This window comes from Tympanuchus pallidicinctus, unplaced genomic scaffold (genome assembly GCF_026119805.1).
Source record: "Tympanuchus pallidicinctus isolate F22 unplaced genomic scaffold, pur_lepc_1.0 scaffold24, whole genome shotgun sequence".
Lineage (NCBI taxonomy): Eukaryota > Metazoa > Chordata > Aves > Galliformes > Phasianidae > Tympanuchus > Tympanuchus pallidicinctus.
In genome coordinates, this window is record NW_026294741.1 from 6,206,767 (window position 1) to 6,233,999 (window position 27,233).

A 27,233-nucleotide genomic window follows, 5' to 3' on the forward strand; every position below is an offset into this window, starting at 1 on the left:
AACATAGGACTTTCCTGAGATTTCTTGTTTTGCCACCCTCCATAATGCAGAAATCAGACCAAGCTTAGCAGATGGACTTTCTGAGCTGCACCCTGTACTCTGTATCACGAATTTAATCAGCTGCTTAGAAAACCACTGGACAAAGGAGAAGGGAATCATCTTGGCTCTGAAAGAGGAGCTCCTCATTAATTTAAGGTAATGAAGTTGCTAATATTCTCTAGAAGGCTTGAAATCTACCTCATCTTGGTAGTTCCTGGTGGCTTAGCTTGAAAAAGCTGGTGTTCTTGCCCCAGTGCTTACTGAGCAGCATGAGAGGTACTGACCAGTGGTTGGCACACTTGCCAAAGCTGGCAAGCCAATGCTTCAATTTACTGCTTTGCTGTTAATTCCTATTTACATTTGGATTAATCACTGAGTATATCTGTTCTCCACCTGCAAAATAAATGCACATCTGTAGCTTAGAGGATGTTAGTAGCATGCAACAATGAGCAAATCGACATCATGGCCAGAGAACAGTAAAAGTTGGCAGTCCAGCAAGGTACATTTCGCCAGAGTGCAAAGTGCCAGGCTCATGTGAGTCCTGCCCTTACCTTTAGCCCCAGCACCAAGTTCCACACAGTAATACACACACATATATATAGATGCAGAGATGGTCAGTGCAAAGAAAGTGGAATCCTTTGGCATGAAGGCTGAGATGCTTTTTTTCCAAATGTTTGGGAGTTGTCCCTATCTATTGGCAGCACAGGGTAGGTTTCAGTTCCCAAACATGATTAGCTGTCACATGTCTTCTTTGGGAGATGTGCCATTGAAACACATGAAAGGAAACTCTGTGCAGAATAAGAGGAGGAATGTTGTGATATGAAGGTGTTTCAAAACTCAGTCTACAGTAGCTGGGATACTGACAAAGGTACTTGTTATATGTTTCCTATGTCACATATTCAGCATTAGAGGCTTTTTCTGTCCTTGCTGATCTGGGAGAAGAGGTATATTCCACTTGGCTTTGCATCTTACTACAAGAATTGCCACTATCTTATTAGGAAGGGAATGATATAAGGATCAGAAACATTTTCATGATCAATCTCAAAGACACAAGCGACAGAAGATCTTGAATACATTTGATGTGGTCTTCCTGAGCAGTAATAAACGGGAAATCTCATTTAAAAAAGGTTTTTTAAGGATAAAAATGTGTGTTGCTGACAGAGTGAGAGTGTTTTGTGTGAAGAAGGCTCACAGGTAAGCATTCAGAACAGCACGTGATATCAGAATCTAATGCCACATGTATTTTCTCTATAATTTCTCCATCTATAAATGTACTGTAAGTTAATATCTACTTAATTTCCAAGCATGCTGCATTCTTTTAAGATATATATAAGATGCTGTCCTTGTTCGTTAGGCTGTTAAATATGACAGACTTGGCAGTTATTCCTTGGGAGCAGCGTGCAATAAACCAGCTCTGCTTCCATCCTGAGATGTGTGCAGTCAGACCCCAGTGACACTGCCAGCCACAGCGCTCTGTGAGCACCGAGTTCCACCTTTAAGTGGCATTTTGCATCAGAGACTCCAGAATGAAACATTCTGGCGAGTGTTGTTCACTTCATAAAGAAAGCTGTAACCCTTTACTCATTAAATTCATACAGAAAGCTGTTACCCTCAGTAGGACACCAAACCTTATGGCCACAGACTCTGCACCGGAAAACCTCACTGAGTTTTGCAGCCAGGCTGGATCTCAGGAGACTTCCTGTTATTATTTTCTCTACTAATAAACCATTATGTTGTCTCCTTCACAGTACACAGAGTTTAAATAAGCCCATCCCTGTGACAATCTGATTTTCTAAAGGAGTGTCCTGTTCTGTTGAGTCATGTGAGCAGAAAACACAAAGAAGTAGAGAGACAGATCAAAAAGGGGTAGCAGAAAGGCCCTGGAGGCAGACTTAAGTTTGGTATTTAATATTTCAGGTAAAATATTCACTTAGCATCAATTATCTCGTTGGGTTCTTTTTTTTTTTTTTTTTCCTTCCAAACGAAATTGCCTTCTGAATCAGCCAGCTCTCTAATTACCAGATTGAATGATTGAAATTTTTAGGGCAATTAAATTCAAGCCTTTCTTTTTCAGTCCTTACGTTATTCCCCTCTTCTCTCCCTCCCCTCTGCAGTCTGGAGCCTTTCTATAATTTGGAGGCAGTAGCAGAAGCAAGCAGACCTTTAAAGCCAAGATGTACGTCTCCCTTAATTCCTCTGTGGATTTGTTTTATAGACTAAGCAGAGAGGCTCTGCTCTCTCACTGCACCACATTACAGATACAGGGTATTGTGTGCGTTTTCTCCTAACATGTCATGTCATTTAAAAAACAGCTTGGAAGAATTCATTTGATGTAGAAATTCTGTGAAAATACAAGGATCCATGTAGAAAATACACGCACTATCAGAAAATGCCTGTGGATCAAGCTGGAAAACTAAGGAACGAATTGATGACAATAACAATGATTGATGATATAGCAGATAAGAGAAAACAAAACTCCCAAAGAAACAGCACAGAGCATCTGTTAACAGAGCGGTTCGGACAAACTCCTGAAATGGCTGCATGAAAAGACAAGTGTTCTTCCAAAAAAGGGCACAACATTCACAGGATGGATTCCTGGGCCCAGTGAACTCAGTGACAAAGCTGCTGCTCATTTGGCTGTCTTGTTAGGCTTAGAGAAAAAAACACAACCTCTTATTATTAGATGTCAGTATGTGAGCTTTTAGACTGATTTCAGTGGGTCTGTTTCTTCCTTAAAGTTAAGCACATCCTTAACAGCCTTGCAGGATCTGAACCTCAATCAGTGGGCATAATAGTCTGTATCTGCTGCTTACACCAGAGCTTTGAAATTCCCTAAGATTTCCTTCCAAAACCTTGCTCTGAATTTTTCAGATTGCCAAACCTGATCTATAATGTACAAAGCTGGCACTGCTAACAGTGGGCAACTGTTGCAGGCAAGTGATGCAAGGGGTTTATTTTTGTGCTGTGTTACACCAGGTAATGGTATTCTGCCACCAAACTCAGAATGAGCACTATGCTGACTTCCACTTTGTATCCCAGACAATTTCACTAAAGCCAGAGGTATTGTATTGTGCTTATTTATTGCTTAATTATCCCTGTAGGTGTTCAGGGTACTTCATAACAGCTAAAACAGTCCTTGCCCTGCAGAGCATGCAGTCAAATCTAAGATTAGAGGTGACAGCACTGCAAGGAGCTGGACCTGGAGGAAGAACAAAGTCTTTGTTCTGCTAAGCATGGGTCTGTCCCAAGGTTCAGCTAGTTGGTTAACAACTTTTCTGAGCCAAGGGCAGTGATTGATATACGCATGTACTTTGATGCAAGTTCACGTTCCTCTTGTAGCTACTGTTTTTAAGGCACCAGCTGTCCTGTGTAGATATTCTCACAGGCACTTGTTAGACCGTTAGGAAATATGATTTCACTTCTGTGGAATGACACCAGTTTGTACTGGTTAACGTTCTGGACCATTGTCATCTATAAATCAAATACAAATGATTTATGAATTGGATGGAATGTGTATGTATTAATGTCCACGTGCTTTCCCTGGGAGACAGCCCTTGTGGCTCCAGTGCTGCCTTCTGATTCCTCCTGCTCTCAACACCACATTCACTGCTGCACATCCTTCTTTCATACTTCATCACTCTACATCTGGTTGCAGTAGCTTGAGGTCCAGCTCCTGAATTTCAGACACACATGATAGGGAAAACAGGCCTGATCTGCCCCTCTCTGCTTGCATCTGCAGAGCAGCGTCTGCTCAACTCTGGCTGCCCCTGTACAGAACCTCAGTCATTTCTCTGAGTGCTGCACCACGCTCTGCAGCAACCAGACCTCTTATTGCTCAGGATTTACTGCTAGTTTCCTCCGCATGTTTCTCAAACAGTGTGGTTTTCTTACTACATTTTCAGGGTGCCATCTTCATTTAAGATCTTTCCAGTGCATGCCTTGTGCTCATTACTTAGGAGTAGGTGGGAAAGTCCCTTCAGCTGTAGCGCATTGTGAGCGCTGTACAATTGTATCCCAACTGCCTACTCTTATCTCCCACATTATTTCTGTGAAAGCTAAAGCTGTGCATGGAACAGATGCTTGGAATGGTATTGGGATCCAATTACTGCACTTTTCCAATCTTACATCTATTGTCTAAACTTGGAGCAGGCATATTTTTATTCCTTGGTGACACTATATAAAGAGGCAATTGGCATTGTGTTTGCTGGCTGGCTAGTTGGCAGAGAAGGGACAGGAGAAGCAGCAGCATGGTAGGTTTATTCTTTCCATGTCTGTCATTTTATATTTCTCTGTATTTCTTTCCGACCGTGGCAGTTCTAACAGAGCAGTAATGATCACACTGGACCCCATGACATCTCTTACTTAATATGGCATCCAAAATGAAGATATATCCCATTGAGTGAGCTGTGAACTTCCAAGGACTTTCTGTGTGTTTAACAATGGGTAAGGTAGGGAACACAGATGCACTTGCTGAAGGGAAGAGCTTGTGCATCTCTTTCCAAGGCTAATTTACTGATGATTGGCATGGCTGGTGTTAATTAGTGCTAAGGTCTGCTATGGCGTGATGGGAAGAGTAAGGGATATCTCTCTAATTTTAATTGAGTTGCTCTTGAGATGGGAAAGAAATAGGAAGTACCGCAGAGATTTCTTTGTCTTATCTTTGCTTTGCTCACTGCTGGCTTTTCGCTCGCACTCAAACAGCTCCTGTGCACCAAAGGTGCATTTGATGTGATTCTGAGGAGCAAAGAATTCCAGCCCGAGGGGTAGCGGGCAGGCAGGGCTCTATCTTCATCTTTTGCAAATTCAGAGAAATGACTCCAAAATTTTAAAAAAGGAAGAAAAGGAAAAGCTGGTGATTTTCTCTTATTTTCTCCATTTTGCAGGTCCTTTTCGGACTGCCTTAGAATAATGCTGCCCAGTGGCTCCCTCTGGCTAAGGAATAGTTGATTCTGGAGAACACTGGAGAGGGAGTTGTATATGAAAACGTTTCTCAAAACTTAGTTCTAACCTGAATCCCATTTAACCAGGTGAAGAATGTGATCTAAGAGCAGGATAAAACCCCATTCGAAGCCATTTCTAACATCTACACACAGACGTAGGATCTAGATTCAGCCTGTAAGCCCAGTGAAAATGGTAGTGCACTGAGCACACCAGGTCACGTCCTTGACCACTATTTCAGAAATGGACACTGTCCTCCTCTCCAGCTGTGTATTTCCAGGCTTCCCTTCAATCAGATTCAGCGAGGTCTCAGCCAGCCCTTTTGTTGGAAGCAGGAGGGGGGAAGAAGTGCTGGGTCTCCTTCCTCCTTTCTTTCTGTCTTTCTTTATAAAATATATATATATATTTACCAGTTCCTTTCTGTTTAGAGGGATGACACACTGCCTGCTTGATGTTCAAGGATATTTCAGGACCTTCTGTGGTGAGATCAGGAGATGCGACAATATAGCAATAGACTGTTCTGTTTCCGCACTCTCAGTTCAGCTGATGATTCTCTGTGATGGTTCTTTTCATCACGCCTTTTGTTTTGGGAAAATATCTTCTGAGGTACCTTACTATACAGGGACACATGAAACAGATTTAACATGGGAAGAAAAAAATAGCCTTAAATGAAAGAAAGCTGAAGAATATCTTTACATAAGGAAGTGATCATTTTTTATTAATCAGAGGGAAATGTATATGTAATTATGCTAGATGAACTCTGTGGGGAGGTTTTTTTTCTCTCTTTATGATGTCTTATGGGATTTATAAATATTACAGAGGTTTTATAGCATCATAATATTTCAGATGTGCACTAAAGCTACTTTCAAAGGATTAGTGCAGACAAAGCAGCATAGTAAAAAATAATTACAAGTCAGGCAGTGCTACCAGGCTCTGACATACAGGGCTGATGAGAACAGGAGAGGCAGGGTTCAGTGAGCATTTTTTCCAATGCCAGCAGACCACACAAGTGCTATGGAGCAGAGTTCTGAGTGCAATCTGAGGCTCTCCACTAATTCCAGAGAATTTTGGTGATGTTGGGTCAGTGATGTCTGCGTGGACTGAAAGGAGGGGGAATATGGGAGGAGAGAGGGAAGGGTGTGCAAGATGTTCCCGTGTTCATTCATCTTGGTGACACCTCGTAACAAACCGTATGCTGGAGGCAACCAGTACCCCAAACCAGACGGCCTTCTGATCAAACAGCCTGCTCTGCTGCTGGAATGCACCAGCTGTCCTGAAACAGCAAAGCAGTGCTGATGTCACCCACTGAAAACACAGAGTATGTTTGGCTGTGAGTGTGTGTGTGCTTCTGCACATGCAGCTCCAGTATCTGCGTGTGTCTGCAGGTGGGGAGGGGCTGCAGGGCAATGTGGGGGTGCTGGGAAAGGTTTGTTAGATGGGGAAACGGTTGGTGAGCTCTGGGTCACAGGGGTGGAGAGGTTTGTGGTTGGAGAAGTGCCCTCCTGCTCCTGGGACATGCAACGATCTGTGTGCATCTGCACGAGGGAAGAACGGAGATTGGAAAGTGATCTTATGTGGGGCAAAGGAGAATGCTGCAGCACACGGGAGCGGGAAGCAGGGAGGATGCAGGCCAACAGATTTTTGTATCTAGCAGGGATCAAAGGTGTGTGTGTCTGTGCATGTGTGGGAGGCTGGGACTGCATCTGAAACGGAGTGAGGATGGGAAGGGAGGGATCGGTGTGAGTGCAGAGCAGGTAATGAAAAGATCTTGTGTTTCTCAGCTCTGATAACGTGGGTTTTTATTTGAATGATCTGAGGCTGTTGCCTGTTTGAAATGCAAATTGTGCCCTCAGAGCAGGTTATGCTGCTTGCTCCTCTAGACTGCTCCCTGAGGGGCGTGCACTGGGCTGCCCGAATGCTGCTCACCTGCCACAAAAGGAACCTAATCTGTACTGAAATATGATGGCTTTTCCTTAGCTGGGGTGCAGACACAATGTAAATTATTGCAACAGCAACAACAATCCCCAAACCCTTTGGACGGGCCTAAGATGTAACTTTTGGTTCAGAAGCTGGATTTGATAATGAAAGCAACTCAGAGATGGGAAATGTCAGTACTGAGGTCCCAGAGTAGAGGAAAACTACAGAGAGAGCATGATGGATGGAGAAGTAATGGTAGCACAGAGTTAGCATCGTACTGCAGATCACAGTAGGGGACGGAGTCGGAGCAAGATGATGGATGTTGCTGTCTGTTCTGTAGTCACAGATGTAGTTGCAAAGGAAGGAAGTGTAAAATGAGAAACAATGCAGTTTAAATCTGTTAGTATCTTATGACTAGTTTGCCCTGGGCAGAATGAGCACATAATGGTTGTACAGAGGTACAAGACAACAGAATCAGGCTCCTAATAGCATATCTGTTGTGCTTCTCCAAGAGCTCCCTCCCAGGAGACCTACTCAGCCATAGGTGGAAATGGTTGGTGTCCTCCTTGGTAAAAAAAGAATGGCATAAGACACAATATGTTGCCAAGAGGGAAATGTTTCTGCTTGTGTTGTAACTTAGACTGTCAGGAATATCAAACTGTGTCACCTGCACCTATCTAGGGTATTTTCTGAGTGGTTGAGGAGGTGGTGGACCAAAGAAGGAGCTGACCACTCCAAGTCAAATCAATCCAAAGATGTGGATTCTGGTAGAGTGCTGCCCTTCTTATGTGACTGCTCGAGGAGATGCTCCTGCTTGGCACAAACACAGGGCAGGGGTGGCCACTGCCCACAGGTAGAAGAGCAGCTACGTGCACCTGAGCACCGTGTGAGGAGCAGCTGTACCTTCTTTATTTTGCAGCCATTAGGCTGTGCTGCCATGCTTTTCTGGGATATGTGGAACATAACCTGATTTCCTGACTGCTTCTCTTTGCAAGTTACTCTGAAATCAGATATTTTGTCACTCTGCTGCACTTAAACCTCACCCTCGCTCCCAACATTGTGTGTAGAATGAAGCCCTCCTCTTCCATCCCCAGAGGCAAAGGCAGCATGCACTCGTGGCTTCTGCTGTCCATGTCACTGCTCTATCCCTGTCCTTTCTGTCCCCTGATGCTGCCAAACAGGAGAAATGCAGAGAAGGAAACGCAGCTCAAAGCAAGTGCCTGGTGCAATGGAGTTTTCTTGGGGCCACATTTTGGTATGGCTCAATTGTTCATGCAAAGCTTCTAAAACAATCTGAACCTTACAAGAAAAAAAAAAGAAAGACCCTTTAAAATCCAGGCTAATTGAGTGAGTGCTAACATTAGTAAGACAAATGAGTGATATGCAACAAGCCTGCGGTTTCTCTTCTAAAGTGAAGTGTTGTTTTCTTCACAATGGGATGATTAATACACTCAAGCAGGAATATTAATAGGCTTGTTCAGTTGTTGCAACATTCTTCCCACTGCTGTGCCTTGGAATCTGAGCCCAGGGGACCCCCAGCTCTTCAGTTCCTCATCTGGCATGTTTTGTATGTCAGTCTCAAAGCACACATTGCAAAGATAGAGCAGCAATCATCGCAGAGTGCTGCTCGGTGCACTCTGCATTTTACAAATGGGGAAACCAAGGCAGACAGCAGTCATGTATCAGTCACCCACTTGCTCCTCAGTAGGTCACCTACTAAATTTATGAAACTGTGACATTCTGTAAGAGTCTGATTCTATTAATCAAAAAATTGTGGGGTGTTCGGGGTTGTCAGGTAGCAGCAGAGACCTATTTCTTTTCTTCTAGACCTGCCTTTTATTTGATCCACCAGAACAGCAGTGACTGTGTGCTGTCCTCAGTTCCTGTCCACATCTATACCTCTCAGCCTTCCTCTTCATGCCACCTCCCACCCATCAAGTTGGACTTTCTTTCTGTGATCATGAATTTTCAAGATTTTTAGAGCAGATAAATTACATTTCCAGTATTGCATATCCAAAAAGAGAGGAGATCATCCAAGATAGCAGAATACTTAGCTTGAAGCCATTCCATCTGACAGCTGTTTCTTAGCCCTGTGAATCGTATTGGTGGTCTCAGCCCCATTCCACAAGCGAATAGGTCACAAATAGATCTACAGCCAGAGCTTCAAAAGATAGATGGAGCCACATGGACACTGATTTCCTTTATCAGCCCTGGAAATGATGAACCAGAGAGAAGCATTGAACAAGCATTGTGCTGAGATTAGTTTCTCTGGATAAATAGTCTTCAGTCTTTTTTTGCCTTGAATAGAACTTCACTAACACAAGAAATTTTGAGGGTGTTTGGGGTGTTTTTGTTTCTGTTGATCTGGTTTTGACAGATAATGAGCTACAGCTTTTGGGTTTGTCTAACTCTTTCCTTCAGCTACAATCCTTGCTTAGACGCTTACATCACAGAAGACCAGCTAAATGAGGAATGATGGAGGCATTGCCAATGCTTGGCATTTAAAGTGAACAAAACCTGGAGCTGGAGCCTCCTGTTCCTCACTGTGGTACCAGTTTAAAGAGATGCAGGTTGCTTGCTATTGTGGGGTATATTTATCATGCTGAAAATGGATGTTCTGTATTTGGTCACAGCACAGCAGAGCATGAGAGTGGTAAAGCATGTTTTGCTTTTGTAACAACCAGTTACGTGAGTACAGGAGCCCAGGTTTCACTGCCCCATCCCAAAGGCCGAGGCTGTGTGGTCAGCTCCCCCAGGCAGTTTGCAATGCATTCTGCTGGGCAGCATCTGCCTTCTTTTTACCTCGGGCAACAAATGCCTTGTAAAAACTTAGGGTTGTCCTTAGTATTTCCAGTCAATCTGGAAGTGCTGAAAACCTCCAGCAGGCACCTCATGTTATGTGGATGATTGCCCATTACTGCTCAAAATAACACTTATTTCATATGGAGGAGGAGGAGGGAATCTATTTATTCCAAAATCAATATTTCTACGTTTATTAAATAATCCACTTATTCACTTTTTCTTTTTTCCTTGCCTGTGGTGACATTCTGTCCATATTTTTCTCGTCACTACAAACATATTTTTTTTCTTCCATTTCCATTCCTATTTCCAGATTTGACTGCTCTGCATTAGCTGGTTAGAGACTGACAGGTCTGGAGTGTGGACATTTGGGTGAATGTCTACCATAGCCCAAATTTTCAACCTGGAATCTGAAGCAGAATGGCTGAGTGCAGATATCTGCCTGGCAAATTAAATTGATCAGACAATGTATACTTCAAACAGAGTGAGGTGGGAATATTTCCTTGAGCTGCTCTGCTCCTCAGGATATTTGAAATCAGTATTGAATTGGAACTTTCACAGGCTTTTTTATTCTGATAAAAGGAGACAGTAGAAGTTCCCTTCTGTTTCATGCAGAATAGCCCAAACTAAGACTAATCTTCCATGACGTGAGAACCAGGTGGGACTGTGATGATGAAATATAAAAGTAGAAATGACAAATAAAAGCATAATCCATCTGCAGGGGGAGTCAAAAGGCGGTGGTGTGGTTCGTTATCCTGCCCCAAGTAAAGATAATGCTGTGGTTGGAACGTGTCTGTAATCCATAGGAATCACAGGTTTTGTTCTTCACTGGGAAACAAAAACTGTATTGTCTTAGGCAGGTGAGCTGGTTGGGCCCTTGTTCAGACACACGTGAGGATGTCTGGTTCTGACTGATTTCCAGTGGGTGCTGGATTCTTAGATAACATCTCAGCTCTCTCCCAAGTCTTTCTGTGTCTCAGTCTTCTGACTACAGAACAGTGATAAAAGCAGGCCCTACCTTTTATTGATGATAACTATCTTGAGTATTATAAATGTATGGGCTGGTAAGGCAACACAGTGTGATATCATAGGTCAGTGCAAGAATACAGACTCTTCTCCAAGTATAAAAGGCATTCCTACATAGGAAGAATGTGTTTGGTGCTGGTCCAGACAGAGCAGACTTGTGAACTTTTCTAAGTCAGTAGGAAATGATATAATTTCCCTTTGTATTTCACGAGCTCAGTCTTCATGCAGGGCCTAATATTTGAGTCTGTTCTTACATGGGACCTGGGAAGGACTTTGTACGGGGACTCACCTGCACTGCCTGTATTTCTTGAGAATAACAGGTTGGGAATTTAACTTTGTACTCTGAGTGTGACTGTTAATTGCTCCTCCCATAGTTCAGAGCTCTGCAAAGCCAGTGCAGGAGGGAAGTTCTGCCCGAGGAACACACAGCTGTGATACCCAGAGTCACACTTTGGGTCCCTCACCTCTTTAACGCAGCACGGAGACAAGACGTCCCTCTTTATACACGCTGTCAGGTTCTGAGCTAGAGCAGGGGAACAGCAGGAACCCTCAGTGAGAGATTCAGCTGTAACTAAAGCAAGCATATTTTATCCTGCTTTTGTCTGTTTATGTGAATATCTGTTGTGGGTTGAATTAAAAAACACCAAACACAATCATCTTGTATTACGTGCCTGTATATATTTTATCTTCTGTAAAAGAAGGAATTTGTTTTCATGGTAAACAGACAAGGCAATATATTTTTGATCTTCTTATTTGTATTACAGGCTCCAAAAAAGGCAAAGAAGAAGATAGAAGGTGGCTCCAATGTATTCTCTATGTTTGAACAAACCCAGATCCAGGAGTTCAAAGAAGTTGGTCACTATTCTTCTGTTTTCTATAGTCTCCTGTCATTACTAATAAATAACATAGGTTTTGTTTGTAATCCTTATTCAATTCTCCATCTGCTTTAATAGAACACACAGTTGTTTTCTGAATCATCTCTGTGGTTTTGGCTGGTATATCGTTTTCCTTGTGTGTTTGTTTGTTCTTTCCTTCATTCCTTCTTTCATTCATTCTGTCTCTCCTTGCATCTCCTGTTTCAAGTTCCAGACTTACTTAAAAAAAAAACTCTGAGCACTGAAAAAATTAATAAAGGAAAATTATCTCATCCACTTTAGCCCCGATTCAGGAAAATACCTGGGCATACATTTAAAGTTAAGTTTAAGTGCTGTTTTAAATAAGAATAATTTTGCATGCTCAAGTATTATCCTGAATGGAGATGTTGTATTGAATCAGGTCATTAATTCCTGGACTGTTCCACAGTGGTAACAGAAATATTCTTCTGTGCCCATCTAATACTGCCCACAAACTAGAAACCAAAATACCAGAAAATCCTCAGCCAACTTTCTCCATAAATGCCCATAAAATAAAGCAACATGTTGAGGTTAACAAATTGAGCATCTTTTAGGTCCCAGAGAATTGGTATTCCAAGCTTTATGGATTCTTTGATCAGTTAGCTGTGATGAGGCAAACCTAATTAGCTGGCTTAAGAGCTGGTGCATAAATAAAAACAAATAATTTTATGAGTTTGGACTTTTTATTTTTATTTTTTTAAATAGGCATTTTAAATATCTGTCACACCATCACATTTTCCACAGATTGGTCACTTTAAATTATTTTTTTCCTAATTTTTTGCTAACTCACATCTCCAAAACTGTTTCCAATGTGATAAATAGCTGCTGTTTCATTTGGTGTATGTGGATTTCAACTTTACTTTTCATGAGGATTCTCATCAGTAAAACTCAGTGGTGAATGAGATCAAAAGGACTGAGAGGATTACAAAGGATTGTAACTACAGGCCAGGTGAAGTTTCCCCAGATTTAATGGGAATATTTTTAGCACTCTTCTCCCACCTCTGTCAGCATCCTATGAACCTCCAGTTTCATTCTGTCTGGGGATGACTGCTGGAAGACCTGCCACCAGAAAGGGCAATTGGTCAGAATGTTATTTTTGAACTACTCTGAATAAGATGGCACTTAGAACATTTCTGGGAGGATGGTGGTGGAATAATGGCAAAGTCACAAGGCAGTGGAGAGGTGCAGTTAAAAACCAAGGCCACGTGGTGTTTAAAGACTGCCTACTTGGAACAAATGATGCATTTTGGCTGATAAGTCATTTTTTGTCAGAACAGTGTTACATAGAGATTGCAACCAGCTCACTAGAAAATGTATCAGCGTCAATACTTCACATTAATTTCACTCCTCTGGAATGTAGTGATCAAAGAGTGCCTGACACTCTTCCTCTTCTCTGTGATTTTGCTGGGCTCTGCTTTGGTCTTTGCATTTCATTCTTTCTTCCAAACTGTGGGGATGCTTTATCAGCAATAAAGAGTTGAGCTTGATTTTTTATTAGGTGGTGGCTTGGCAGGTAAGTGAAGGGTTGGGAACATGCATGCTGCAAGTTACCACATGGCAAACTGGAATGTGAGCAGTGGAGCTCTGTAAGAAACTGGAGATCAAACTGGTTGAAGATATGTTGATTATAATGCAGCTGTGGAAAGAAATGCATCCTGTAGAGCAGTGGACTCTGAAAGATACTTGAGTGGACTGGTTGTATTCCAAGGAGAGGGTTGTTTTTCATAATGATCTTGAAATAAAAATAATTCCATCAAGATACGAGCTCATATTGATGTGCACATCTGACAGATAACCAGCTTCAGAGATGTGCCTGGTTCTGCTGATACTCCCCATAGTGTATCCAGGGGAATTTTAGGTCATTAAAATCTTTCAAAATCAATGAAACATTAAAAGTGTGATAGCAGCAAATGACAGACATACAGATAGGTAAATAGACGGACAGATAAGCAGTTAGCTGGCTGGATAAGGAATGTTTGATTGTTATCAGCAGCTAAATTTTGCCTGACAAGAAGTATTTAAGGTCAAGCATCAAGGTCAGTCAGAGCACAGAATACAGGCTGACGGATGCAATTTATTGAAAAGGGAAATAAACTGTGAATAAACCGTACTGTGAATCCTGCGTTTCTCAGTGCTTTTGGAAATTCAGCTGTCTGTGTGTGAAGAATCGCCCTGAAGCCAAGAGGAAAAAGACTTTTTCTCAACAGCGGAGAACTACTTGCAGTAATTAAATGTTTTACAGAATATGATAGCTGAGCAAAGGAAGGAGATACAGGAAGCAAACAAAGCACACAGGAGTAGCTCCTGACCCCACATTTTATGGATTAAAGCCCGAATGGAAGCAGCTGTCAACATTGGCTTTGCCCATCCCTATGCTGCCCCGAGCATTAACTTTGTAACAAGTTTGGGTGGGTTTAATTGAGCCCCTTGCCAAGGCACAGTAATGTGTTGTAAGTGAGGAAAGTGCAATGATGTGGCCTGGTGTGGATGAATCAAAGGAAGTTAAATATTCTTTACAGCATAACGCTCCTCTGTATTAGTATGTGACTGTAGCACTGTTCTGTGCAATATGACAGTAAGTTGCCTATTTTCTTCCAACAGGCTTTTACCATCATGGATCAGAACAGGGATGGCTTTATTGACAAAGCAGACTTGAGAGACACATTTGCTGCACTAGGTAAGCTGGTAATAATAATTACATCAAACCTTAAAGAAACGGTGGTTTGTGTTCGAATTAGTTGGGCAAAAGGAAACCTGTTCAGTTTGCTATCTTGACTACGTAGCTCCAGCTGGAAAATCTCCCAAGCAGCCTCTTTCAGACACTAAATGAAGTCTCTCTGGGACTCACTGGCGGGTGCTACAGAGCTGTGCAGCTGGCAGCTCTCCAAAGGCACTGATCCTTCCCTTGCAACTATTTCATAAAAAGCCCACCCAAGTCGGGGTCCATGCCAGGCATTTCTGATTTGCTTCTGAAGCCAGGCTTCACAAGCTGCACCTTTTTTTATCTACGAGTCATGCAGTATCTACCAATTAACGTTCTTGTCATGGACTAGCTGCCCCTCTGCCCACACCAAAGCAGGAAGACTTCATGTGAGGTTCTGTGCTGTTGTGCGCGGATGTGGGATGGAATGTGCGTGTCATGAGATTAGGTACTGTCCATTTCATGTGCATTGCAATCCTGATAACATCAAGCATCTTAAAGAAAAACTTCTCAAGAAAAGGAAAAATCAGAATGCTCATGAGCCCTAACATGAAGCTGTATCCATGTTGTAACATTTGAGGCTTGAACAGTGATGTAGGCATTTGGGCTTTTGCCATCTGGATCTTATTAAAAAGAGTTTGATAAGAATCTCTAGTGCTCCCCAGGGTGGAATCAGACTGCTGTAGAGTCGGTGCAAAGAGCAGAAGCTCCTGAACTCTTTGTTGTGACAAAGAAGTTTGCAAACTTTGGCCTCTAGCTACTGTTGCTCTGAAATATTTATTTCTTAAGGCCACATTCTGCTATCCTTCACGTTCAGTGAAGCCCTGCAATGCTTATAAAGTACAGTCACAGCAAATTCCCACTCAATTTGAGTAGGGATGCTGGATTCTAAATTCTCAATAGTCCAGTGCAATGATGGGGAAGGAATAGGACTGCTCAACTCATCCATCTGCTCTGTACTCATCTCAACATCTCAATTTACAGGAGGGCAAAGCCTGAGACTTTGGATCCACTTCAGTCACATTTAAACTCTGCTATATTAATATCAACACAGTCTGTTTTTCACCTGAGGTTAAAAGAAAGAACACACAACAACAACAACAAATAAAATGAAAAAGAATTTAATTGAAAGTAGCCCCTTCTTTGGTCTGCTGCTGGCCTGGTCTGTATCATTTATCCCTCTTCCTCCTTTTTTATCTTTTGCTCGGTATTCCACCTCAGAATGCATTGGAGTATTCTGGATTTGTGTTCCACCATGTTATTAGTGAAGTTACACAGAGCCCTGAGCTCCCCAGTGGGAGGAGATGAATGGGAATTGTTTTTTAGAACACAATTTGGGATTTATTATGAAAAATGATCTCTGCTGCAGGTCGTCTGAATGTCAAGAATGAAGAGCTAGAAGACATGGTGAAGGAGGCGCCAGGTCCCATTAACTTCACTGTCTTTCTTACGATGTTTGGGGAAAAACTGAAAGGTAAGTACCTTTGGGGGGTTGGACAGGTATCTGTCAAAGATGCTCAGCACTGAAATATCTCAGTACCTTGCAAATTATAATAATATATCCAGGGAACAATGCTTAAAGGCAAGGAGTGATCTCCAGTTTTGCAGACAAGATGAAGTATGAAAAGGCAGAGGGATGGTCCAGAGGACAAATCAAAGGTGTGATTTCAGCTTGCATAAGCTAACATGGAAGTGCCATGCTGAGGTCTAGAAAGCAATGAGATCATGGCTACCTGGAGCACGCTGCAGAAGAATTATTCACCATCTGCGAGTTCTAGGCTGAGGTCTGTTGCTCACACTATGCTGGTATTCCTGCCAGTGTTAGATGGTTTACAACTATCATCAGCATTTCTCTGAAAAACCTTTCTGCACTCCTTTGGCTCATTATGCACACATGACCTCTGCACCATCTTTGTAGTCACAGGGCATGAAGAAGCATACTGTATCCCCCATTTTCTCTTACATCAGTAACTTAGTAGCCCAGGCTTGCTTTTACTTGAGGTCAGTGGCAGTTAAGACATTGGTTTAAGTTGAATGAAGATTTTGCAGAATAAGTCCTAATGAATAAATAAATGGGACTAGTTTAATCTCAGTGGATTTAGAATGATAGCAAGAGGAATTTGGCCCATTGCCACAGAATATATAAGAATGACTGTAGTGAGTTTAGAAAAGATGGGTACTAAAATCTGTGTGGAAGGTAGTAATTTGGTCAGATCTTTGATACTGAATGTGTCTGGAAACTATAAAATAGAGTGTGAAACCAAGAGAAGCCTCTGGTCATCTTCCTGTGAGCATTAGATATAGGTCAAAGCCTTGGCTTTCAGAGCGAGGTAGTTGGCTTGCCCAAGCACATTCAAGAAGTCTGTTAAAACAACTAATGCTATTCAGTTCCCTCTTCCTCTTTTTCTCTTTCTTGGGGTAAAAATTATGCAGATAAGAGAAATAAGAAATACTTAAAAAACTGAAAAATCTGATCACATCTTCTTAAGAAAGTTGTATTGTATAGCTTGCCTCTGGCTTTGTACAGCTGAATACAGTTCCAAAGAAGGACTTTCTACCCTTGGAATAGAAAATAAAGAAATCTAGTAGGAAGTACTGATGTAACCAGTCCTCAAAGAAACACACTATTGCTAAGAAATACAGTATTTCTGGGAAGTATAAGGGTGACAGAGGAGGCTGTAGACTGACACTGAGGACTGTATTACCCAGACGTCACTCTGTCTTCACCACAGTGCTACCCACACCTTTACATTCTGGATACCACCCTACAAAGTCGGCAGTGCCCTGCTCTGTGCTCTTCCTTCTGGATACACAGCTGTTTCTGATGGTACATTGCTGTATATTTGTGTTGCTTATGATCGCATGGAGGCGAGCTGTTCCTCCTTCCCCCCTCTCCCCTCTCATCTCTTATGACTGCTGAGGCTGGCAGATTCTGGCCCTGCCAATTGTGTGGCCTAAAACCAGCGCCAGCACAGGAAGGTAAATGGTAAAGCATGCCCCTCTTGTTTGCAGGTTTCCTGTTGGCTACAAGAAGAGAAGGAAGGTTTTTGTTCTTTCCATTTGGTGAAGGGAAAATCACAGCTGTGCTTGTCATGCCCTTCTGGTTGGGTTTGTCATGCAAAGGAAGCAGAGCCAAAAGACTGCACATTCCCAATCAAAACTAATTGGGATGAAGAGCCTTTGTAGTGCAATTAGAAAGGGAAAAAAGGCTAGAGGAAGTGGATATGGCAATTGTGCAACACTCTTTATTAGCTAAGTACCACTCAGAGAATTTGGTGAAAGGTGCTTTCTAAGTAAAATTTGTTGTGCTATAATTGATTTCTGTCATAAAGGGGAAGCTGGGATTTTTCGGACGAGCTTTAGCTTTGTATATAGAGATTATGATGCCAGATGAACAGCTAACAAAACTCAGTTTATGTTAATGCCAACCACATGGAGCTGTTTCTACAGGGAGTCAGAATAATACAATTTGTACAGAAAACAGAGATGCCGCACATCAAAGAAACCACTTTATTTACCAGCTAATCAATAAAGAATGCCTGCTGCATTGCTTCTCTTCAAAGCCAAAGTCCAAGGATATGACAGAGCAGAAAATGTAAAACACAGTAAGGGGGAAAAAAAAAATAATCCCCCACACAGTGGTGACTACTTTAAATGCAGACTTTTCCTCAGAGATGGAAGAAGTTTCTGTTCACAGAACAATCAAAGCACTCATTAAATACCAATGCTCGTTATATTGATTATCTGTTCATTGTGGAATGAATACACTGCATCCACGCTGGCAGAAAAATCTATGTACACAGTGAATGACCAGAAGGAGGCCATATAGTTTTCTGCTCAATGACCATCACATCTACTAAGATTCCACCACTGATCCTTATGATTACAAAGAAAACTCAGGAGATGTCAGAAATATATATAGTTGAGCTGTTAAATCAGAGAATCATGCCTGGGTTCTGCTCTGGTTCTTTCTCTGTCAAACTTTCTAACATAAATTTAAATAGTAATGGATTCTTTTTTTTTTTTTTTCCTTCTTTTTTTTAAATCACACTTTCAACATTTCAGCATCCCAAGTAACTTCATGTGTCAATGTACCAGCCTGTAAGTTTGGTTTCCTGAAGTTATGGATAATGATTTATATTATACTACTATAATGTTTTGAAATACTGAGGAACAGTCAAAAACAGAGCATGTAGGATATCTTTTGGTGTGGGTAGAAACTCTCTGTAAATGAGAATAGTCAGAATCTACAGTGTTACAGAATAGTGAGAACATCCCAGTCAAGATTAAGGCACTGTGAAAGCTATTCTCTGATGCACCTTTTTTTTTGCAATCTAAATAGATGGGACGGATAAAGAATGAAAGAAAATGAAGACTCTTACTATCATTTTATTGCTGGGAGCAAAGAAGCAGAGAAATTAAAGTCATGCCAAAAGTTTGTGGCCCAGCTATTAGCAGAGGCAAAATCTTGGAGCCACAGTCCAGTGCTTTAAACCATCCTATAAACCATCCCATATTAACCATCCTGTTTACATAAATAACATTTATTGTGTTGCTGTGAAGAAATACTGAAGTGGAAGTGTGCTACAGAACATAAGAGCCAGTCACCATTTCACACTGATCATCCTGCTTCCATTGCGTTCCACTGATATCCAGATTTTATGATGAGCTCCATTTAGTGAGGGAAGTAAGCTCTTCTCTGTATAGTGAAGAACAAGTAACATCAAAAAGTGTTTTTGCAAGGAACATACAGTACAAGATTAAAGGAAACCAGCGAGGGAAACAGTTTGTTATATTTTCATTTCTGAAAGCCACTAATCCTTTGGGTACTGATATTGGAGACCAGTTCCTGGAAGTTTTCTCTCCTGCAGACACAGAATATATATGAGTTATTATTTTAAAGCTTCTGAGCACTGAACTATTCACCTCTATTGTTTATCTGACATGACAAATGCAGCCAACTTAAGGAACCTTTGTCTTCAAACCTACGACTGCAGAATTCTCCATTTCGCTGTGTTCTCCAGTGAATGCAATTGTTACATAGCAAGTATTCAGCAGATACAGATACACCCAGGCTCCTAAATTATATTCCATTAATTTTAGGCACGGACCCAGAAGAAACCATTCTGAATGCTTTTAAGATTTTCGACCCAGAAGGAAAAGGCCACATAAAGGCAGACTAGTAAGTTTATTTCAAGTTCTTTTAAAATATTATTATTATTAATAAATAGCACGAGTTTAAAGAACTCCTTAAAAGCTGTATTTTTTCACAGTATTTTAAGAGACAGGCAGGCTTTGTAAGCCAGAGTTGTAAGACCAGACTATTGTACAAATGTGTTTGTATACCAAAAAGAGATGTTATTGTCTTCAGACATTGCAAGAGGCAACGGAAATATAATCACATGTAGGCCATTAGATAGTCTTTTTTTGAAGGTCTGGATATAAATCAACACATGACTCTTTGTAGATTAACTCCATATGTAAAAATAAAATGAATGTCTGGTGCCTGACTGTCAGAGCTTAACTGAAATGGGAAAGCTAGTCCCCTTTTTAAAGAAGTGATCAATTTAATTAACTCTGGGACATGGTTTTAGTAAAAACATTTTACTTGTTATATGCTTACTGTTGGAGCCTTCTGCTTCTAGACAAGAATTTGCTGTAAATTTCCACTAGATGTGTTGAGAGCCAAAGCAAATAATGCTATTAATAATAGGGCAACTATTATCGATGTAGCTATTATTTAAATAAGGAGGCAGGACCTAATTTGTATTCATAACCTGTTACACCAAGAGAGCAGAGTGAAAGGACTTCAAGTGTTAATTGCACAAATGCAAATCCTCCTTATACCATCCAAATGGTGTAAGCAGGCATTCAGGTAAACGAGATAAATGATATCAAATCAGGGCAATGTATGAGGGACTCTGACCCGAGGCTCTGGTGAAATGTTTTATGTGCCTTGATTTATGTATATGACTAAATTCCATGGTGAATTTGGGGACTATACTGTTACTGCAGTAGCCAGTTCAGGTAAGCTTTCTAATAGATATGTACAAGAAGCTTATTAAGGAACCAAATCCTAGTTTCCTAGGGTAGGAAAATCACATACAGTATTTCCTTCCACTACCAAAATGCTTTTTTTATGACACTGGCACTTAATTCCCAGTGGGTATGAGAGTCCTATTATGGATATTATGGAGTCCTTCTTATGGTAAGCAGTGGGAAAAAACAAAGCCAAGAGACAATATTTTCACTAAAGGACATCCAAATGAATTAAATCAAGATGCAACAAGAGGATGTAGTAAACAACAGGAAGGAACAGAGGGTTAACAGTTGTTCTGATTGCTTTGAGGTTAATGTTATCAAGTAGCATGGGAAGAACACTCTTGGTAACACACCAGAAGTGACTCAAACATTGTCAGAATAAAATGTAGCCTGCTGTCCAATAGGCCAGATCACACGGTAGTGAAATCACAACCATGAAATACAACGTTCTGATGATACAAAACCCATGAAATGCTGTATTTCCCACCCCTATCTGTAACAATGTGCTGCATACAAAATCTGCAGCTTGCCACCCTGCATCCAGTTCTACATTCCTCAGATGCTGGGAGCCAGTTGGAGTTTGGGGCAAATTAGGAATGCAGTATCACACTCCAAAATGAAGATGAGAGAAAAATCCTTTTTTTTTTTTTTAAACTTAATGGAAAAGGTCAACCTTGTTCCCACCCCCATTACACTGCTAACATTAGACAATTGTTTCAGTTCATCACCACAACAGAGCATAATGTTTACTTATTAGACCCGAGGGTATTGTTGATCATTACAGAGCAAACCATTAAATCAATTCCATGAATGTCTTTGAGGTTTAACTTCTATTCATTTGCTTCCAAAATTTAGACATTTGAAGGTTTTGAAATAATTTTTACGTTGGCTCATGCAGCACTTTCAATGTGACGTTTAACGCTAATAAATAATATTTCTCCATATGAAAAAAAATCCTGGAATGTTCCTCTCCTAAACCAGCCACAGTGACCTTTTAATCAGAACTTCTTTTTATGTTCATGGAGTTAACATCCTTCTGGGGATTTTTATGGCTCTTCCCTCTGCGTGTTTTCACCTCTAGTCTGGAAATGACTCACTTAGTCCATTTGATGGTAGCTGGGATGGAGCCTTCTAACCTTTCCAGAAGCTTCGGGAGTTTATAACTTACTTCCAAATTCAATGACAGAGTTTGTTTGTCTGCATCATTATACCACACATAAAGTCCTTCCTCTAGCATGATGTCAAAAAGAAAAAGTGCTTTAGATCAGATTCTCGACTGGTGTAAACTGGCATTGCTTTTGGAAAGGTTAGATGATTCAGTTCTAAATGCCATTCGTTGGACAAAGTGAGTCAGGCCAACAGCAACTGTGTCTAATGCTGATGCCAATAAAACTTTACAGATTTGTACCAGATGAAAATGGACCCAAAGAGCATAAATGCATTCTGGTTCTTTGGAGATTGCTCTGGCTGAGCTGGGAATGTTTCTCATCGTAGCTGTAGAAAACTGCTCACTCTAACTCACCTGCTTTTTCCCTGAGAAAACAATGTATGAAGGGAAATCCCAGGGGAATAACGAAGTGTCCCAGAGCTTTTACAGGGGAAAATGTTTTGAAAATACAAGGAAAATACAACAAAATATTCACAACTGGAGATGGAACTGTTGTCAGGCAGGACAAGAGATAGCGTTTAGACAACCACAACAAGGCAAATGGATCCTTTTTGCCCAGAAGACTTTGAGGTGGTTGTGATTTATTTTATTTTTTTTAGAAGCAAGTAGTCTTTAAGAAAGAAATCCATATACACAAAGAAAGAAAAAAGTTCATAATCTCTAGCTTTGGAAATGATGAGCATTCATTTCCCTATAAAATAAATAATGGAAAATGTGCATAGATCCTTAACTCAGTCCTTCTTCCTTGTGAGTGTGCCAGAGCCTACTGGGCTATGCATCAGAAGATTATAATTAGATATTTGATCTTTTCCCCTAAATACTTCAAGCATGTAAGTAGAAGATACATCACGCCCAGATCTCTTTTTAATTCAGTGCTGTTTCTGATGAAGTTTATTGTGACTTCTAACAAAACTGCTGTAAGTGCTTCCTTCTATTCACCAAGCTCCTTCCTGGATCACACTTCCTATTTACATATGCTGATTCTGTTTGCCCCAGTGCACATACATCCAATGATCAATTTACATCGATGAGAATGACCTCTCTGTTCCTCCAACCAGGGATCATTTAGGAATTCCATGTCAAGAAATGCAGTCACATAACAAATACCAGCCCAACAAGACAGAAATGGCAATATGAGAGGAAGAGATGAAGAAAGACTTTGCTAAGTAAGGAGCATGGGAAAATAGTGCAAAGAAAACATACAGGATAGCTTAAGCTCTCTTGTGACTTTGGAGTATTTCCCAGAACTTGCCAGAGTATTTCCATGCTTGGCCTTGTGGGCAAGGTCCTCATACATTACCCAGAATCTTCCTTTTCCAGTTATCTCTTTCTGTCCTTCCAAATAAGTGATACAGTCGTTCGGTCTAAAGGGGTTGGATTGATGTTCCTATTCACCTATACTTTTAGGTAAAAAAATGACATGCTTAACTGAGTTCCTACAACGGGTTTGAAAACAGAGGGTAAATCAGCTGAGGATCTGTCCCCAAAATATTCTCTTTGATGTAATTGCATAGAATGCAGATTGTGTGTGGATAAGCTCCTTGTTACAGTTCTGTAACTCCAGATCAAGATCTTGCACTGTGAAATTCAACAGATCTCACACAGTTTCACAGTCTCCTCTGGGAATGGCTGCATGCAAATAAAGGGATTCTCAAATGATGATTTGGAATAGCTGTTGGAGTTCTCTTTCAAGCTCTCTTTCTTATTTCATGCTCTGTTCCTTTCATCCTCAGATTTTACAGAAAATATTCTCTCTTTTGGTTTTGTTAAGTGATCCAAACTTTAAAGAGCAAGTGAGAAAACGTACCACTTTATGTTAAGATAGGCACACAAAATTGCTGTATTACAATTAGAGTAATAACCTTAAACAATTTTAAACCTCTATAAAATGCCACAAAAGCAAAATAAGTTGGCAGAGCGAGGTGCTGACACTGATGGGTGCTTGCAGAAAATCTCTTACAATATCATATAAGGATTAACAGCTCTAATTTATGCGGTCACACAGATTTTCTTTCATGCAACTTCAGGAGGGATCCTGCCATCTGAATCGTCATGTGTCATTATCACCCTTTAATCAGGTTATTTCATTTTATTTGCACAGCATCAAAGAAATGCTTATGACACAAGCAGACCGGTTCAGTCAAGAAGAGGTAAGGACCTTCTGCCTTACCCAAAATAGTGATGTTTGTCTAGCAATAAGCATTTGCCCCTCTTTAAATGCATGAATTCAGCTCAAATCCAGTCTGAGAGAAGGCTGATGCCAGCTTTAGCAACTAGGAACAATTCAAAGCTCTCTTCTGAATAGTTCCATGGCTAAACCAAAGTCAAACAGATTCTTTGGACTTCTATGCAAGTTTAAGCATGGCCTGTCTTTTGCTGTTCTTTCCTATGGTGAGCTGGGCAATGAATTTACCAGAGTATGAATGTGTTTAGGTGGGGACTGTAATCTGTTTTCCATTTCTGCAAGCATTATTTTGTTTGAAATCTGAAATGAATTCTGAAAGGCAGTACTGACTTCGTGGTTTGTGTGAGATAGAACATGGATTCTGATGGCTGGGAGGAATATAGAGGGACATTCTTTTCAGAAGAAGAGTTTGAGTGGAGTTGTTCATGGCAGATTGGGGTGCAGACTGGAATACGTTACTCAGTCAGGGCTTATCTGTACTTTAGGGAGAGCTATTTGATACAGAACTTCGATTTGAACAGGATTGCATTAACCAGTTTGGTCCTAGCTCCTATTTCAATTTTACTGAAACTGCAGGAATTTTTCCCATAGTAGCTAACAAATCAGGCCAGAAGAGAGCTGAACTGGACTGAAAAGGAAAAGCAGTACTTGTTGCTGTCCTGCAGTCCCATGTTTGTAATACTTATCTCCTGTTTGCTTGGCAGATCAACCAGATGTTTGCTGCTTTCCCTCCAGATGTCTCTGGTAATCTTGACTATAAGAACCTCTGTTACGTTATCACCCATGGTGAGGAGAAAGACTAAACTGAAAGATGAGCTTCTCCTGTGATGATGCACCAAGTCATTTCTTTGTGCTTTTCTGTGCAAGACAAAAGGCTGAACATTCAGTGTGTGAAGCCATGTGGTCATCAGAAGAGAACCAATAAAAGAAGTGAAATTAGATTAAAGTTGTTTAATGCTCCTGTTTTTATAAAAGATGAAAATACCAATTTTTGTGAGTTTTTTCCCATCCTTTTTTTTTTCATCAGTGGTTTGAAATGGAATTTTCTTGATGAACTGATGCTGTTGTGATTTATTGACAATCCTAATGTTCACCAGATGGTCCATTGGGCACTGCAATGTTGCTTAACCTCTTGTCTTTTATATATAAGCTCCATGTGTTGATTGAGAAATCCTCTAACTCACTGCATTGGGAAGAGCATTTGGCAAATAAAATTCTTTCTCCTTGCAATGAAAGTGCAAATAAAACAACCTTAAGCTCTTGTGAATGTGCTCAGTGATGTGGCCAGTTTCATAAGCCACTCGATTCTCTTGCTTTGGTGCAAAAGAACAGACATAGTGGAATAGTGGCTATTTTTCTCCTAGCAAAATGTACCTAGGCACTGATAGAAACCAGCAAGAATGAATTTCCCCTTCAGGGGCATCTTTGTATATGTAGGAAGTTGTCCATGAAGTAACAGTAAGGGCTAGTTCTTTCAGCAGTTGGTCATGATCTTTGTTTTAGGGGTGAAGGACACGTTGAAAGATTGCATTTTGCCAAAGGTCATCTGGAAGTCTAGGGAAAACACCAGAAAAGAACTCAAGAATTGTAGCCCAGGATTACAAATGAAAGCAAACTATCCGTCACTTTCATAATTCAAGATCAGCATAGCTTCTAAAATGGGCCACAGTTTCTTGTATTTGGACTTCTAGGAACTGGACACATTCTGTCTGTGTGTAATACTGCACGAATACTTCCTGTGTGGGAGTCAGAAGAACGCTGCAGCCAAAGCAAAACAAACTTCTGCTTTTTTAACAACTAATGAAAACGGTTTCCTTCTTCATTAGTATTGCTGGCACCAAAGTCCCACAGACATGAAGAGTAGGTAACAAGCTGCTTCTTTTCTGTTTCTTTCATAGAAAGAGAACTGGCGGGCAAGGTGGCAAATTCTGCCCTCATCAGGCAAGGCAGAGCTTGGATGAAAAAGTTTTAGCATCTGCATTTAGCATCTGCATCTGCAGTTTTTTAGCACTTTAAGGAAGTGATATTCAGCCCCACCTGCATTTTTGTTGTTCTAACAAATCCCTACAAACAGTGCCTACCAGTAATTGGGAAAACTGGAATGAGAAGTATCCTAGCAAGGATGTGTGCTTGAGCTGCATAATAAATCTCACCCCTTGCACCTACGTTCAGAAGCACTGCACAAATGCCTGTAATAACAGTGTTTTTCTGGTGTAAGTATGTGAATCCCAGATGCATCTACCATTAATTAGATCAATTCAAAATTTCGGTAGACACAACTAGAAGCAAAATTTGGTCCTTCCTTATGGGAATCTTGCTGAAGGTGTGGAGACAGTTTTGACACTTCCTGGCAGATGCTCTTGCAATGTTTAAAACAATTGCATGATACCCAAACCCCTCCCTCTCTGTGGGCTGTGCAGTTTGACTGGTTTTAGTGCCTAGCAAACTCCACAAAACACAGAAGTCTGCACAACCTCTTTTTCCACCTCCTGGCTTATTTGCCAGAAGCTGAGCTTTGCTGTGCAAGCACAGTTCTCACCCCTGTTTCACATGACTGCATTTTTACCCCCAAAATATTTATTTGTAGGAGTGGGAGCACTGCTTATGGGATGAGATTGTTGCTAGGAAATGTGAGATCATGGAGGTATTTTCAGTGACACAGCAGAAAATTATTTATAAGCTTCTGCTTTGGACACCTATATGGGCCCAAATTAGTGACAGCACTTCTTAGCAAAGAAAGGAGCTGCTTATATGAGAAACGGATGTTTCACTTGCAGTCTTCATTTGGAAATTGTTTGAGTAGCAGGTCTGGAAAATGCTGTACTGTGACACAAACCAAGTACCAAGTCTAGCACTGCCTTGTATGAGTTGCACAGAATCACAGACCCCACCAAGTGAATACTGGCTGATCCGCGAATAGGAGTTGAAGTCATTCAGGCATCGGATGTCAGATGGTGCTTATGGTTTTTGTTCTGTTTGAATATTTCAGAATGAGATCGAAGATGGATAAAACAGCACGAAGGCTTCCCTTCTTCCTTCTATACAGAGATTTATTTTTCCTTGTGTGAGTAGGTAGACAAAAACTTTGAGGATGGTATTCTTGAAAGATGAGGTCACATACTTTTTTCCATCAAAGCATACACACTTTTTGATAGATCCTCTTTCATCTGTCATTGCCTACTTACATGACTTCTTTGAGTGCAGCTCTGGAGCAGACAGCAGTCTGGGTGTGCAGTTCTGCATTCCACCCCTTCCCTCCCTCGGGTCAGCACTAGAGCTCCCAGGCTCTCCATGTTTACTGCAAAGGAACTTGAGCTACACTGCTGGATCTATGCTTCTCCTTGCACCTCCTCAGAGGGGAAATGACAAACGTTCAGATGAATACAATGTTTGTTCTCAGAATCTTTATCAATCCTGGTTTCATTTCAACTTCCATTTTCACTTGGGGACAGGGAGCTGTGCTTATGGGTTTTGGATGCAGATTCAGCTAACGAAAGGAAACAAAGAGCTGAGGTTATTTCCACA

The 27,233-nt window shown here is 41.0% G+C and overlaps 1 protein-coding gene across 2 annotated transcripts; it reads left to right on the top strand.

Annotated features, from left to right (window-relative positions):
- The first annotated feature begins 4,192 nt into the window (after positions 1–4,192).
- Positions 4,193–24,975, top strand: MYL10 (myosin light chain 10). 2 transcript variants are annotated; one of them, XM_052688876.1, is made up of 7 exons: positions 4,193–4,289; positions 11,484–11,570; positions 14,214–14,289; positions 15,683–15,787; positions 19,417–19,495; positions 23,625–23,673; positions 24,413–24,975. In XM_052688876.1, exons 1-7 carry the CDS (start codon positions 4,287–4,289, stop codon positions 24,509–24,511), a joined length of 498 nt encoding a protein of 165 aa, XP_052544836.1. In that variant the 5' UTR covers positions 4,193–4,286; the 3' UTR covers positions 24,512–24,975. The 2 variants fall into 2 exon arrangements, with proteins under 2 accessions (XP_052544836.1, XP_052544834.1); XM_052688874.1 differs by lacking the exon at positions 4,193–4,289 and adding an exon at positions 6,678–6,731.
- Positions 24,976–27,233: the final 2,258 nt, after the last annotated feature.